This window comes from Oncorhynchus keta, chromosome 28 (assembly GCF_023373465.1).
Source record: "Oncorhynchus keta strain PuntledgeMale-10-30-2019 chromosome 28, Oket_V2, whole genome shotgun sequence".
In the NCBI taxonomy this organism is placed as follows: Eukaryota; Metazoa; Chordata; class Actinopteri; order Salmoniformes; family Salmonidae; genus Oncorhynchus; species Oncorhynchus keta.
The window spans coordinates 43,142,534-43,158,799 of NC_068448.1; the positions used below are offsets into that span (position 1 = coordinate 43,142,534).

At 40.3% G+C, this 16,266-nt stretch overlaps 1 protein-coding gene across 1 annotated transcript; it reads left to right on the forward strand.

Annotated features, from left to right (window-relative positions):
• Positions 1 to 261: 261 nt before the first annotated feature.
• On the forward strand, positions 262 to 15,300 carry LOC118361394 (sodium- and chloride-dependent GABA transporter 1-like). Its single transcript, XM_035741284.2, has 15 exons — positions 262 to 718; positions 1,755 to 2,138; positions 2,402 to 2,533; positions 2,761 to 2,861; positions 3,006 to 3,115; positions 3,270 to 3,402; positions 4,463 to 4,597; positions 4,704 to 4,807; positions 5,912 to 6,036; positions 6,219 to 6,331; positions 10,980 to 11,111; positions 11,720 to 11,822; positions 12,204 to 12,304; positions 12,474 to 12,641; positions 13,034 to 15,300. Exons 2-15 carry the CDS (start codon positions 1,910 to 1,912, stop codon positions 13,433 to 13,435), a joined length of 2,088 nt encoding a protein of 695 aa, XP_035597177.1. The 5' UTR covers positions 262 to 718; positions 1,755 to 1,909; the 3' UTR covers positions 13,436 to 15,300.
• The last annotated feature ends 966 nt before the right edge of the window (positions 15,301 to 16,266 follow it).

Genomic DNA, 16,266 nt, shown 5'->3' on the forward strand with positions numbered 1-16,266 from the left:
ATGACATATTTGGGGTCTTGGGGCTGGCTGGGAATGAGGTGTTTAGAATATTTCCTTAATTTGAAGACCGTGACAGGTCGAGGAGGGGGAAAACAGTGCTACACATACGTGTGTTCAAGTTGGGGAGGAAACTATATCATCTTATTATAATGTAAATAAGGTGGCCAATAGGTTGATGACCCCCTCTACAAATGTGTGATAGCCTATCATCGGAGAAACTCGTGTTCCCTTAATGTCTTACCCCTGCTTCACAACTACTCAGGATTTCCCAAACAGTGAAAACACGTTAAAAAATCATGAAATATTGAGAAAACATGCAGTGCGATGTCAGTAGTGGATGTGTAGACTACACGGAGGAGGAGGGGGGCGACTTTCAGATGACATTGACGCTATGTAGATGGGAGTTGAGAATTGCGCTCCCCTGAACGTTTCTGGTTGTTGATGTTAGACAGTTGCACAAGGCGAAGCGGCTGCTTCTCGTGTTGATTCAGCCACCTCGTCAGCACCTAGCCGCTGGACAGCTCCCTGCAGCGGGGTTCGTGCGCGCTCTCCTCTAAGACACTTTTGGCGCTTGTTCCAAGTCTTTTAATGGAAAGACAATATCTTTATGTTCCAAGTAAAACTGGAAGTTTACAACTTCAGGGGGAATCTACGGATACCTCGTTTCGAGATTTGTGGCAGGCAGCACATCGTCGGTGGCAGAGAGCACAGCTTTATTGTAAGTAAATTGAGTTATTTGGCGTGTGTGTGAATTACAATTGCGTGAATTGTTTATTGTAAGTGATAATGACGGTGATTAAACTCGTATAGTTGAACGTGGCAGTATGGAATGTTGCTAACCCTAATGACTTTAGACCATGTCTTATAGCCAATTAAATACAGCATGTGGCACTCCTGGTTAATTGAATGGTTCATAAAACTGTGTAAATGTTTTGCCATATAGAAGTGCGTTTGGTTTTCTAATCATCGACTAGAATGGAAAACTATTTGTGCAGCCTGATGCGTAAAGCGTTATGCTTTGGGCATTCCTTTGTCCCCAATGCAATTGTGATCCAGTTTGGTTGAGACATTGCTGTTGGTTTTCCTGTCCACTAAAACCAGTGCATAGGTAATTAGTAAGCGTATCTGCACGTGTCAATTGCACGGTGTAATCGTTGCCCTCTCATATTGGATCTGCATATGTCATTCTCGAATGTTGTTTTTTTTGCGCGTGAGCTGGATGGCTTGGATTCTTATTAAACAACGTCAGAAAGTTTGTGTCATTGCAAATAATCATACATTCGGTGATGTGCATAGGCCTACTCGATAACTGACTGTATTTCAATTGCAAATTGTGTTGATTTGTAAGAATATTGGGGGGGAGAGAAGTAGACTATACCCTAATCAATCTACGCACATCCCAATTGTCTGCGTTGCTTTATGGGGAAAAAACTCCTGTACCATCATTGTTTTTTTTATGGCATTGTTGTGTCTCAGACTCTGCATTGCATGTGTTTGGTGAGACGGTTATTGGTGTCTTGAGTGGAGTCGATGGAAAACATCTGACTTTAAAAATGCTTTTTAAATTAAGTAGCTTACAAATAGCTTGAACAGTCAAGCTCCATACAATGCTTGTAAATGGCATTGGATTCGTTCAAAAATTACATTCTCATTCTGGTGCTAATCTATTGTAAATGTCACCATGTTGTCTAATACATTTTCCAATTTGAGTGGGCTCTCAAAAACCGACCAATTACTCTATTCACCGATTCCAGGTTAACGGCAACTGACGAGCCGTGTCCCCATAGCGGTCACCTGCTTCCAGACATTTGGTTCAAAGGTTTTGGTCAAAAACCGCGAAACCGCTGTCTGTGTGGACTGGTGCTGAAGCTTCGCGTCCCAAGGCCAGGACCACTACAAATCGAGAGACATGGCGACGAACGGCACCAAAACGGATGGACAAGTAACAGAACTTAACGAAGTGGCAACTAATGACAAACCCAAGTCACTGGACGTGAAAAGCGACAAGACGAAAAAGGATCTTCCCGAAAGAGAAACCTGGGGAGGGAGATTCGATTTCCTTCTGTCGTGTGTAGGTTATGCAATTGGACTCGGAAACGTATGGAGATTTCCATATCTCTGTGGAAAAAACGGTGGAGGTAAAAAACGATTTAATAAAGTCATATAACGTAAGTTCATTTCACTACTCAGTGAGTGCTTCGTCCATTTCGAGCACTCTAATTATTATGTGAAATGAAGAGTGAATATGTCCCTCGTGTAAGAGCGCAGACATGCATTATTCTTATCCTAATTGAATTATTCCAATTAGCTTCTACAGTGGGCTTGTAAGTAACATTCCATTGCATATGTGTGGTTTTATTCTGACATTTATATTTGGATTGATTTACTTGTGTCTATGCAGGAGCCTTCTTGATCCCCTATTTTTTGACACTCATATTTGCTGGGATGCCGCTGTTCCTGCTTGAGACCGCTCTTGGTCAATACACTTCAATTGGTGGGCTTGGAGTCTGGAAACTGGCTCCCGTGTTCAAAGGTATAAATTCTACTCGTGCAATGCTCTTTCTGTATCTTCTACTGTCATTTTTTGGGGGTATTTTAAATCGAATTCCTAATTGTCAGCTGGCCCACTTGTGCATTCAATCTTTATTGTGTGGTAGGCGGCCATAACCAGAAAAGATCGAGAGTTCTGCTGTAATTCTCCCTGAATATGCTGGAGCATTAGGAGCATGCACAAACCTGTCATCAATTTCCATCTCATAGGTGTTGGCCTTGCAGCAGCTGTCCTGTCCTTCTGGCTTAACATTTACTACATTGTCATCATTGCCTGGGCCATATACTATCTCTACAACTCATTTACCTCTGTAAGTACCGCCATTTTACCTCCTATAAGCCACATGGGGATGAGACAAACAAGTATTTCTCATTGGGGATTGTAAACATCCTTGATATCATGTGAGATCTCTCTTTGTGTCGAGGAGGAAAACATTATCCTTCTTGTTTTTCAGGAACTTCCATGGAGCTCATGTGGCAACTCATGGAACACAGACAAATGTTACTCAAACTACAGTATTGTTGATAACACCAATCTTACCAGCGCGGTGATGGAGTTTTGGGAGTAAGACATTGACTGCTTGTTTTTTTTCTTTTTTCTTTTTTCTTCAGCACAGCGTTACAGTACCCTGCATGCCTGCTTGAGGAGTGTAAAAGGAATGTCCCTTTGCTGCAAAGCATTCTCCCAGTGTGTATAATAGTCTTATTGTTGCTTATAGGCGCAACATGCATCAAATGACCGATGGCTTGGAAAAACCAGGGCAGATCCGAGCGCCACTGGCAATAACACTGGCCATCGCTTGGGTCCTGGTTTACTTCTGTATCTGGAAAGGGGTGAGCTGGACTGGCAAGGTAAGAGACTGGTTTCGCAAGGCAGATCTAGGTGTATGTAAAAGCTCTCTGGCAGCCAATGTGTGACAGTGATGCAATATGAATCGTTGTCATGTATTATTTATTTTTGACCTTTATTTAACCAGATAAGACCCATTGAGGTTAAAAAACGATTTTGCGAGGGCGACCTGGTACGAAGGCAAAACATGAAAATGACAGCGGGTGCATAACATATTACAGAAAAATACAAAAAACACAAACAACAAAAGTGTCACAAATTACAGACACAATTGAAGATTAAAAACAACTGCAGCTGTCAAAAACAGTGTTGTCGACCAGAGTCATATCACCTTCATTAATCATTTATATTGCACTGACTATTGTCCAGATTGATTTTAGAATGGGAGGAGATACATCAAACATTCAGTAATCAGGGTCCTTCTGTAGCTCAGTTGGTAGAGCGTGGCGCTTGTAACGCCAGGGTAGTGGGTTCGATCCCCGGGACCACCCATACGTAGAATGTATGCACACATGACTGTAAGTCGCTTTGGATAAAAGCGTCTGCTAAATGGCATATATTATGTTCAGGCTCATGGTGCCTCCTCTCATGGGGGGGTTGATGATAGGAGGGAGAGCAACAAGCCCTCTAAAATCTGGTTTTGTCCTTTCCTCTCCCCCTCAGTTGGAGCCAGTTCACTCCCTGTTGGTGCTACATTTCGGAAATCTCATGTGTCATGTGACCATAGCAAATAACATTTGTTGTGGTGGCAAAATGCTCCACGCACCTACGTTCTTTGCTCTAAAATCTCATAAGGGGTTTCATGTAAGCATAAAGAGATGGTGTCGAATCCAATTGGAGCTTCAATGAATTTCATTACTAGATTTCTGTTGATTTATTTTCTTCTTTTTTGCTGTTCTCTGTGTGAGAGTTTAGAGGACAAGACATCCATTGGTTTTCCTCTCTAGTGAATAGGCCTTTGTTGAAGCAGAGACTGAATTGCCTATGTATTAACTCCATGGTTAACAGTTTTAACGTGCATTCCTTTGCTGCTGATGGTGACTCGTTGATTACATTTTCTAGGTTGTGTACTTCTCGGCCACGTATCCCTATTTCATGCTATTCATTCTGTTCTGCCGTGGAGTGACTCTACCTGGAGCTATGGATGGCATTCTCTTCTATATCACCCCTAACTTTGAAAAACTAAAAGAATCTGAGGTAATGAATGAACTTACCATTCTATGTAAGATAAATACTGGCATGTGAATCAACCATTTTTCAGCCTCCTTTGTCAAACGGCTAAATGGTTATTTCCCCTTGTCAGGTATGGCTGGATGCTGCCACTCAGATATTTTTCTCCTACGGTTTGGGACTGGGCTCACTGATAGCTCTTGGGAGCTATAACCCTTTTAATAATAATGTTTACAGGTAAGATGGAGGTAGGCTTCTATGAAATGGAAAGATACTGTATGAGGCAAGACTTTGAAAAGGCAACCATGAGACCAGTATACCTTAACGCAGGGGTCGGCAATATATATTAGGATTTTAGTTTTGGGTCAAAAAATGATAAAATCACCAGAAATTCAGCTAAAATGTTGTTTAATTGAGGAGATCTGTTCCCAAGTACCCCAGCAAAACAAAAGAGACATATGTGATCGTGTCTCAATGGAATCAAGGTATGAAATTATAATTATTTTCAAATACAATCTATTTCTGGGCTGAGTTGTGGTCAGTTTCCAGTGTACAGATTAATATGTTCCAGCCCCCTGACCATCCGCTCCGACAAAAATCGTCCCACGGCTGAATCTAGTTGCCTACCTCTGCCTCAACAGTATATGTGGACCTTACTATTAGCCATTTGCAATGAGAAGCCTAGATTAACGTTATTATAATCAATACAGTGATTCAGTCTAGTATGGGGCCCTTCATACAGCTTTGGATGTGCATCGCATAAATAAAAGAAGATTAGGCAAAGATTTCACATCCTCCCCAAACAGTCCATCCTTGGTCCTATGTCCCACAAATTGCTCATCAGTTATATAATCATGCAGCCTCAACTTGCATTTATTTCAATGTACTTGTTTACTTGTTGTTGCTTATTAGCGGCCCAATATTATTTAGCTATAGACCAAACATTATATCATGCAATTTGGTTTGTAAATAAGGGTTTTTTGGGGGGGGGAAACTCTTCTTTGCAAATAGGAGCTTGGGATCCATTAAAAATGGCCATTGCATTATTTCATATATAAGTATTACTGTGATATTAAACCTCTTTGGATAAAGGAACATTGTTCCCCATTGGAATGTTGCACAAAAACACATTTCACTTTGTTTTACTATCTCATTGCACACCTTTTGTGGCCAGCATCAATATATTATTAAGCAGGGATATGTTTTCAACTCAGCAATAATAAGGAATAAGCTCTCTCTCCTGAGAAAGGCCTTTTTAGGAATCCATGATGATGCTACAGAAGAGATGACAGATCACCATAAGCTCTGACAACAGGACGTTTTCATGTTTCCTTTCCACAGAGACTCTATCATAGTTTGCTGCATCAACTCCTTCACCAGCATGTTTGCTGGCTTTGTCATCTTCTCTATTGTGGGCTTCATGGCGAACGTGACTAAGAGGCCCATAGAAGAAGTTGCAGCTTCAGGTAAACCCAATGCTCCCTCTGTAATTGCACCATCAGCGCACAATAGGGGCTGTCTATTCTGACTTCTGCTCGCAGCAATCTAAGTCTAATAATTCACCTCTGCTTCTACCTCAATCCACACAGAGAAACACAGCCGTAAGAAACTGTGAGCCAATGTGTTGTGTTGTGTGTTTGGTATGCAGGTCCAGGCCTGGCTTTCCTGGCCTACCCTGAGGCTGTGACCCAGCTGCCTGTCTCCCCTCTCTGGGCTATCTTGTTCTTCTCCATGCTGCTGATGCTGGGGATTGACAGTCAGGTAAGGCTGTTTTCATAGTCTGCTCTGCAATCTCTTGGTGCTTTAGCCCAATCCTCTCAGTATAATTGCCATGCCATGTCAACTATAGGTCTAGGACCAGGCTAGTCTGACCTAAATATGTAAGCACAGGTACATATCCAGCTGTTTTTCTCTGGTCTCTCTCCACATGAGAAGCTCATTTCAGTTTTATTTTGCTAATGGACAGATACAGATGAGCCTAGACTTTTACTGTCAACCCTTTTTAATACAACTATGTCACCTCTATACAACTATGTCACCTCTCTCTTGGCCCCCTGGTGCTCTGTTGTCATGAATTTAGCTTGTGTATGATATTTGGGTTACCGCAAGGCCACTGAGTCTGCAAGCAATGATACTAAACTCTGCTACTCATCTTTATATGGAACAGATAAATCCCAAGTTGACACACTAGTGCTCTTTTTTGTGACTAACCTTTTCTTTACATGGAATTGAAAATATTCACACTGCAAGGGAAATGGCTATTTTGTATGTTGGAGTTATATTTCTAACGTGACTGCCAAAATGAGGTCTCTAGTACAAAAAAAAGCTATAACAGTGGTTGTTTTTAACTGTTTATTTAGGAAGTTCTAGATAACATGCTGGTTATCATATTGTATGGCTTTCCATAATCTTAATTCATTCAATATAATCCATCAATGTCCATAATCTTGGTTATTAGTTACAACTGTTACATGGTTATCATACTACTACATGAACAACAATGTTCTAAATAAAATAAATGTATATTTACCCATTGGGTAAAATTAAAGTACAACAATGATACTATGCTTCAAGGGATCCATGTCCCGGTAATTGTAGGTGCTTACATTTTTTGGGTCCTTTGAAGTTTTTATTTCATAGAAATACTAATTTACCAAATTATGCAATTGATAAAACATGAAAATACAAACAGGAGCAAGACTATCAATGATAGTATAAACATTGAAGTGCAATTGACAGCATTTTAGCGATATTAAATATTATTAAAATCTGTTCATATACACCCCCAGGAGGAATATGACACTTTAAAAAAAATATTCTGACAAGCGACCACTTAGATATGTTATTTTTATGTTTTCATAAATTCTTAGAATGTTTGGGAATTTGTGACAATTCTATAACAATATAGAGTGGGAAAGCGGCGGTGCGTTCTGGACAATGAATAGACACTTCACCAAATAAAAAAATCTGGCACGTCCAGGACCGGAGTCTACGCAGACCATAGCTACAGTAGGCCTTCATGCAAACAAGCCATTTGCCATGCACACTTGCCATCATTCACTATGAACTGGAATGTGTGTTAACAGGCAGTTGCAAAAACGTGACTTTAGATCATTAGAATGCATTCGCCAAAAGCCACAAAATATACCTGAATGGATCTCTGCAAATATGTCAATACCACAGGAGTCCTCTTACATTTGCGAACTTTACAGTCCTATTGATCAAGCGACTATGAAAAGATAGGCTCTCTCTCCCCTCAGTTAAGCGCACATCAACAACGACAAGTTCAACAACTAATGCGAGCCAGAGCAAGATGAGCTAAAATGTAACTAAGGAACATTAGATAAACCCTCTCAAACTTTTTCAGCTAGGTGACCGTCAAAATTGCACTGAAACATGATGGGGAATTGTAGCCTACTCGTCCTTCTGTAGCTTGCTTGCAACCCATCATCCAAGCTAACTGGCTAAAGTCGGCTAGCTTGCTACTTTGAGACACAAATGAGAAAACGTCGCACCCTGACCATTTTACTCGCCCTAGCAGAGCTGGTTAGGTTGTTCACATGTTATCTAGAGCGTTTGTGACTAACTATAACCTTTTTTAGCCTACATTTACTGACACCGGTCGTATTCAGCGGGTTTTCATGTTTGTAAATTCATCTGTTATTTTACGCTATGGCACACTCAGACGAGAGTGTTTTGAAATCGGAGTAGGTAGCCAGAGTGAATTTGTGAACGCAAAATATATGCTAACTGGATAACAGTCGTTCACGTTCTTGCTAGCTAAGCAAAACACATCTCTAACTGTGTATAACCACCAACAATTATATGAGGGGAAAAAGCCAGTCACTCACCCACTCCTCCAATGACATGACATGACATCCTCTTAGCAGCTAGCTAGTTAATGTTAGGCTCCATGTTTTTAGCTTGCTACATAAATAGATACGCTATCCTATTAGCCACGTTATTTGTTTTTGTATTTCTATACAAAGCAGCAGCTACTCTTCCTGGGGTCCAGCAAAATTAAGGCAATACATTCACAGACATCCCAACACACTGTGTGCCCTCAGGCCCCTACTCCACCACTACCACATATCTACAGTACTAAATCTATGTGTATGTATAGTGCGTATGTTATCGTGTGTGTGTGTGTGTGTGTGTGTGTGTGTGTGTGTGTGTGTGTGTGTGTGTGTGTGTGTGTGTGTGTGTGTGTGTGTGTGTGTGTGTGTGTGTGTGTGTGTGTGTGTGTGTGTGTGTGTGTGTGTGCGTCCGTGCATGTGTGTGTGTGTGTATATGCGTGTGTGTGTGCCAATGTTTGTGTTACTTCACAGTCCCAAGCTGTTCCATAAGGTGTTTTTTTTTTTATCTAATTTTTCTGCTTGCATCAGTTACTTGATGTGGAATAGAGTTCCATGTAGTCATGGCTCTATGTAGTACTGTGTTCCACCCATAGTCTGTTCTGAACTTGGGGAATGTGAAGAGAACTCTTGTAGGTTATGCATGGGTGTCCGAGCTGTGTGTCAGTAGTTTGGACAGACAGCTCTGTGCATTCAGCATGTCAATCAATACCTCTCATAAATAACAGTGGTGATGAAGTCGATCTCTCCTCCACTTTCAGCCAGGAGAGATTGACATGCATATTATTAATATTAGCTCTCTGTGTACATTCAAGGGCCAGCCTGCTGCCCTGTTCAGAGCCAATTGCAATTTTCCTAAGTCCTTTTTTGTGGCACCTGACCACACGACTGAACAGTTGTCAAGGTGTGACAAAACTAGGGCCTGTAGGCCCTGCCTTGTTGATAGTGTTGTTAAGAAGGCAGAGCATCACATTATTATACAGACTTCTCCCCATCTGACCTACTACTGTATCAATATGTTTTTACAATCTAGTGTTACTCCAAGCAGTTTAGTCATCACAACTTGCTCAATTTAGACATTATTTATTACAAGATTTAGTTGAGGTTTAGGGTTTAGTGAATGTTTTGTTCCAAATACAATGTTTTTAGTTTTAGAAATATTTAGGGCTAACTTATTCCTTGCCACCCACTATGAAACTAACTGAAGCTCTTTGTTGAGTATTGCAGACATTTCAGTCGCTGTAGTAGCTGACGTGTATAGTGTTGAGTCATCCGCATACATAGAGACTCTGGCTTTACTCAAAGTCAGTGGCATGCCGGTAAAAATTGAAAACAGCAAGGGGCCTAAACAGCTACCCTGGTGAATTCCTGATTCTAACTGGATTATATTTGAAAGGATTCCATTGAAGAACACCTTCTGTGTTCTGTTAGACGAGTAACTTTTTATCCACATTATAGCAAGGAGTGTAAAGCCATAACACATATGTTTTTCCAGCAGCAGACTATGATCAATAATGTCAGAAGCTGCACTGAAGTCTAACAAAATACCCCCCACAATCATTTTATCATCAGTTTCTCTGAGCCAATCATCAGTCATTTGTGTAAGTGCGGTGCTTGTTGAGTGTTCCTACCTATAAGCATGCTGAAATTCTGTTGTCAATTTGCTTACTGTGAAATAGCATTGTATCTGGTCAAACACATTTTTTTCCAGAAGTTTGATTGGTTGGCTATTTAAGCCAGTAAAGGGGGCTTAACTATTCTTTGGTAGCGGAATGACTTTAGCTTCCGTCCAGGCCTGAGGGCACACACTTTCTAGTAGGCTTAAATTGAAGATGTGGTAATATCGTCTGCTATTATCCTCAGTAATTTTCCATCTAGATTGTCAGACCCTGGTGGCTTGTCATTGTTGATAGACAACAATCATTTTTTCACCTCTTCCACGCGACTTTACGGATTTCAAAAGTACAATTCTTGTCTTTCATAATTTGGTCCGATATACTTGGATGTGTGGTGTCAGCGTTTGTTGCTGGCATGTCTGACTTGTAAACATTGCCCTTGCTAGTTTGATGGTATTGAAATTCCCAGCCTTAGTTACAGTTGTCTGTTTTTGTCCAAAATATAGAGTCATTGAAACTGAAACAGTGCATCCTGAATGGAGGCAGCAAATAATGTACCAAGCCAGCTGTGATTTACAATATTTCTTGGACTACCGAGAAATGTATTGGTGATTTATATTAATCATGCATTGAACTGCATCCGTCTATTCTGCCAACAATGTCTATGTGTACATCATGGAATGCTGAGTCAAATATAACCTATTTTTAAAACCTCTTATGCAGTTAGTTTTGTAGCATAAACTGGGAATTGTATATTTTTGAATGATATTTTGATTGTCTGCTTGTTTCATATCTGAAAAGTAGTTAAAATGCTGTTAGTTCCACTGTAAGTGCTTCATTACATACATACTAAGCAAAATACTGTAAATCTCTCCCCTTTGTGACTGAGCATCCACCCCCTTTGTGTGTCTGTGTGTGTGTGTGTGTCTGTGTGGGTAGTTCTGCACGGTAGAAGGCTTTATCACAGCTCTGGTGGATGAGTTTCCCAGGGCACTGAGGGGCAGGAGAGAGCTCTTCATCGCTGCTGTCTGCCTGGTATCGTACCTGATTGGCCTATCCAACATCACACAGGTACAACACTCTATCTCTCTCTCTGAACTACAAAACCTCTGCGCTCTCTCTCTCTCTCTCTCTCTCTCTCTCTCTCTCTCTCTCTCTCTCTCTCTCTCTCTCTCTCTCTGAACTACAAAACCTCTGCGCTCTCTCTCTCTCTCTCTCTCTCTCTCTCTCTCTCTCTCTCTCTCTCTCTGAACTCTCTCTCTCTCTCTCTCTCTCTCTCTCTCTCTCTCTCTCTCTCTCTCTCTCTCTCTCTCTCTCTCTCTCTCTCTCTCTCTCTCTCTCTCATCATTAGTCAACCATCAGATTGAACTACAAAAACCTCCAAGCTCAATTTGAATTACATTGGTTAGCACTATCGCTGTCTAATTTTATATAAAAAATAACAGATTTGTTTCGAGTTGAAAATGAATCCCAACCACCATCAAGAAAGCAAAATATTTTTTTGATAGGATGTTCTCTGTGATTTTTAATGTAAACTTTTAGGGCAGTAGTGTATCTGTACAGGCACTCCAGTTATCAGTTCCTCATCCTGAGATGAGGATATGAATATAATGTAAAGACCACAGACCATATGGTTTTCTCACCGTAGTAAGACTCACCCTTCTGTGTTGTGTCACCAGGGAGGCCTGTACGTGTTCAAGCTCTTCGACTACTACTCTGCCAGTGGGATGTGTCTCCTCTTCCTGGTCTTCTTCGAGTGCATCTCCATATCCTGGTTCTATGGTAGGTAGAGTCTCTAGACAACGTCAAATACACATAGTACAGTAGATACATTATTGCAGTGAACGGTATGCATCAGAAACACCCTATTTCAGCATTACGAAATGACTTGTTACAGTGATGTGCGCTCAGGCAAGAGGCGATGAGCAACGAACGAACTAGACACACTAGTTAAATCTGAAGGTTGAATGATCAAATGAACTCCCACTTGTCCAGAGACATTAGTCCACCTTCAAACCCTGTTGACCCTCAGGGACATCAACGATGCTCACGTGTCCTACACTACACCAGCTCTCCTCCCTCATTACAATTCATGGCAGACGAGTGGAAAATTGGAAGAAATTGAATTTGAATATTTTGATAACACAGTCATTTGTCTCGCAGGTGTGAACAAATTCTATGACAACATCCAGGAGATGATTGGCTACAAGCCCTGTATCTGGTGGAAGCTGTGCTGGGTTTGTTTCACCCCTCTCATCGTGGCCGTAAGTAGTACACCATACACATCCAATAGAACATCCAGTACCATGACATGAACGAAAATAACATTTCATATCAATATGACCTGCCTCAAGCAATTTTGAGGCAGAGAAAGAAAGTGTCTGAGAAGAGGTGGTGTCAGGATTAATAAGGATCGTACCATGTCTCCCACAGGGGGTGTTCTTATTCAGTGCAGTCCAAATGGTTCCTCTCACCTTGAACAACTACGTGTTCCCTGCCTGGGGCCAGGGAGTGGGCTGGCTCATGGCTCTGTCCTCCATGGTCCTCATCCCTGGATACATGGTCTACATGTACCTCGGACTCAAGGGCACCTGGAAAGAGGTAATCTACATAATGATTTATGGATATGGGGCAGCAGGTAGCCTAGTGGTTAGAGCATTAGGCCAGGTTGCTAGATCGAATCCCTGAGCTGACAAGGTAAGAATCTGTCGTTCTGCCCCTGAACAAGGCAGTTAACCCACTGTCATTGTAAAAAAGAATTTGTTCTGAACTGACTTGCCTTGTTAAATTAAAAAATGTGGAATGTTCCCCCCTTTCTCTAATAGCAAGAGAATAAAGGCAATTTGGTGATGATTAATACGTAACCCAAATGGTTTATTATCATGTCATTAAGTAGTAAATAGATCATTTCAGTCAGGTTCTCCTCTCTGGACATGTTGGAGATGCATTCATTGTGTTACTTAATTAACTGTTTTGTTGTGATTCTTTCTCAGCGCCTACGGATAATGTTCCAGCCTCCTGCAGTGGTCCGACGGCCACAGGAAAATGGACCCGAGACAGTGGTTGCCGAGACCAACATTGCTAGTCCCTCTAACGCGGCCAACCCAACTAGTCCATCCAACCCGGTTAGTTCTGCCAATCCAACTGCTACAAGCCCGGTTGCTGCAGCCCCGGCCAACCCAGCACCTCCAGCCATTCCAGCTATGGCTAGCCCTGTGAACCCAACTAGTCCGACCGTTCCAGCTGTCCCTACCGTCCCTGCCACTCCAGCCAACCCGACCAGCCCTACCAGCCCACCACCCAATCCGGTTAGCCCAACGGCAAAAGAGACGACCATCCCGCCACCCAACATAGTGAGCTCAACAAACCTGACCAACGCTGAGGGCAATGTCTAGACAAGGCAAAACCCTCATGGAGATTGTGTAGTCAACGGCGAACATTACAAAGGACTTCCAAGATTTTAATTGATTCACCTACCTCCAGGGGCAATATCTGATCAAACCGGATTTTAAAATCATGTTTAATTTTTCTGCATTTGTAAAACCAACCCGTTAATGTCTTTTTATTGGTATGCATTAAAAATTCTAAAATCAAAGACTGTTAGTGTTCACAAAAACTACCGTAATCTGAGTAAAAATATGTAAACAAACTGTGTAATACTGTGAGAAAAGAAAACAACTATTGAAAATAGAATAGCAATTTGTTCAATATCTTCATGAACCAAGTAAATACAGTGTGACTATAGTAGAGATGAAGTACAAGTGAACAAAATGGTCAACATGGGAGAGTGCAAGGGACGGAGTCAAATTATCGTGGTTGTTTACTAAGCCTCACACAGTCATCTCTTTACAAAACTTTGCACTCTGTGAGGCTGATTACAGGCCACATGGCAATGAGGCGACTCTGATGAAGAAGCACAATGCCAATAAGAAGTTTAAAGTCTATGAACCCTGGAATTATCCAGTATATCTGTTGCAAAAGATTTTGTGTGTGAGAGAGACTGTGATTTTATCTTCCTTTTTTTTTTAGTAAAAAAAATGAACTTTTATGTGACAAACATTTTTAGAATTATTTTTAATATGTTTTCTACTATAAATATTGTGACCGAGGACCAAAATCGTAGGCAGACGAAAGCAAAAACGATCTATGCCATGTAGTGTTTGGTTTGAGAAACACAGGGTATCAAAAACATACAAAAAAATACATGCAAACGCACAGGGTATAGAAAAGTGATTTACAAACATTGACTATCCCATCGATGCTGACAGTCAAGCCTGTTTACCTTTTTTTGCATGCTTTCCTCAGGAACATCGAAGAAAAATTCCAAAATGTCTCCTGACAGATCTAAGACGAGAACAGAGAAGGCCTTAAGCCAGTTATCAACCAATTTATACCAAGCCATAGTCTGTTTGCATGACTGGGCAGATCTCCAGAATATCACTTTGTACACTAGCAAACAATATTGGACCAACTCTATGTTTAAAAATATTCATTTTTATTTCACTTTATGTGTAATGATCAATTATACTTTGATCAATTTGTATTCAGCAATACAAATGTAGATGTATAGTTGCAGGCCAGTAGAAGAGTGGTCTGTTTCTCTTTTTCTTTTCGTTGTCTTTGCTTTACTAGTAAAAAGCTCAAAGCTTTCATTTCCACAGACATTTGACATGGCGTGTTAAGACCATGCTAGTTGGCTTATATGGCTTATATACGGCAGTGAAAAGCATCTGGTCGAACAAAACGTGTTTACTTTGAAAAGCAAAACAACCAAGTGAAAATGTGAAATGGCTACAGTTCATGTCCTGTGAATTTTGTATAAAGTTACTCGACCACAGTTTTCTCTGGAACTTTGTTGTAAAACTGTACTGTGTAAAACATGTAACTGTGAATGTCTGTAATACATTGGAAGTTATTGTCTAAATGTTGAAAAAAAATTCTAAAGAGTTGCTGTTTTCTGCAATAATAGTTTGATCACAGAAACTAAAGCACATATCTTACAGAAATATAAACGAAATGAGGATGACAATGAAGATATTGAGGATTATATTAAAAATAGAAACTATGTCTAGTATCACATTGTTTTGTTTATTTTGAACTGTCTCACTGCCTAATGCACAACATAATATAAACATGATATGTGTTTAAATGGTGTCATATGATAAAGCACGATTGTCATGTTATACAAAAAGAAAAAAGCTGAAAAAATAAATAATTATAGAAAATATGAATAACTGTCCTGAATATGTTCACTACTGCGCTCGGGCATAATGTTATGTATGCCGTATTGTAGCTTTTGATGTCATGAAATTAGGTCACCATAATATACCTCTCAAATGCTATATTCTGCATCAAACCTCAGAATAGTAGTAATTGGCAATTGTTTTGAATCTCTGAACAGAGACAATAGATATGTGTAATGACATTTGTAATGAATAGATTTACACAATTAAGAAAATGCTGTCTAGAAAAAAAACAAGTAAGGATGTATAGCAAATAAAGCAAGAATGGAAAAGCATATAAAGGCAATTGCTAATTACTAAAACCATGGAGTTGTACTATAGAACCAGGTGGGAGACAAAAAATGCAATGTACAGTGACATCAGAAAGTATTCACACCCCTTTACTTTTTCCACATTTTGTTGTGCTACAAAGTAAGATTCAATTGGATTTAATTGTCATTTTAAATTGTCACATTTAATATGAAAGTGGAAGACGATTTGTAAAAATGTGTAAAAAAAAAATCATATATATGAAAAATAAAACACTAATATATCTTGATTAAATAAGTATTCAACCACCTGAGTACATGTTAGAATCCCCTTCGGAAAGCAATTACAGTCTTTCTGGGTAAGTCTCTAAGAGCTTTGCACACCTGGATTGTACATTTTTCCACATTATTCTTTAAAAAATGATTTAAGCTCTGTCAAGATAGTTCTTGATCATTGCTAGACAACCATTTTCAAATATTGCCATAGATTTCCAAGACGATTTAAGTCAAAACTGTAACTTGGTAAGTAATTCCAGTATATATTTTTCCTAATGTTTTAGGTTATTGTCCTGCTGAAAGGGGAATCTGTCGAAAAGTTGACTGAACCAGGTTTTCCACTAGGAAATTTCCTGTGCTTAGCTCTATTCCGTTTTTTTAATCATAAAACTCCCTAGTCCTTGCCGATGACAAGCATACCCATAACATGATACAGCCACCACCATGCTTGAAGGACCT

Coding starts and splice junctions, on each gene's coding strand:
- LOC118361394 (XM_035741284.2), top strand. CDS start 1,910: ATGGCGACGAACGGCACCAAAACGGATGGACAAGTAACAGAACTTAAC. Junction 6,332..10,979: donor TGCTGGGGATTGACAGTCAG/GTAAGGCTGTTT, acceptor CTGTGTGGGTAG/TTCTGCACGGTAGAAGGCTT. Junction 11,112..11,719: donor GCCTATCCAACATCACACAG/GTACAACACTCT, acceptor TTGTGTCACCAG/GGAGGCCTGTACGTGTTCAA.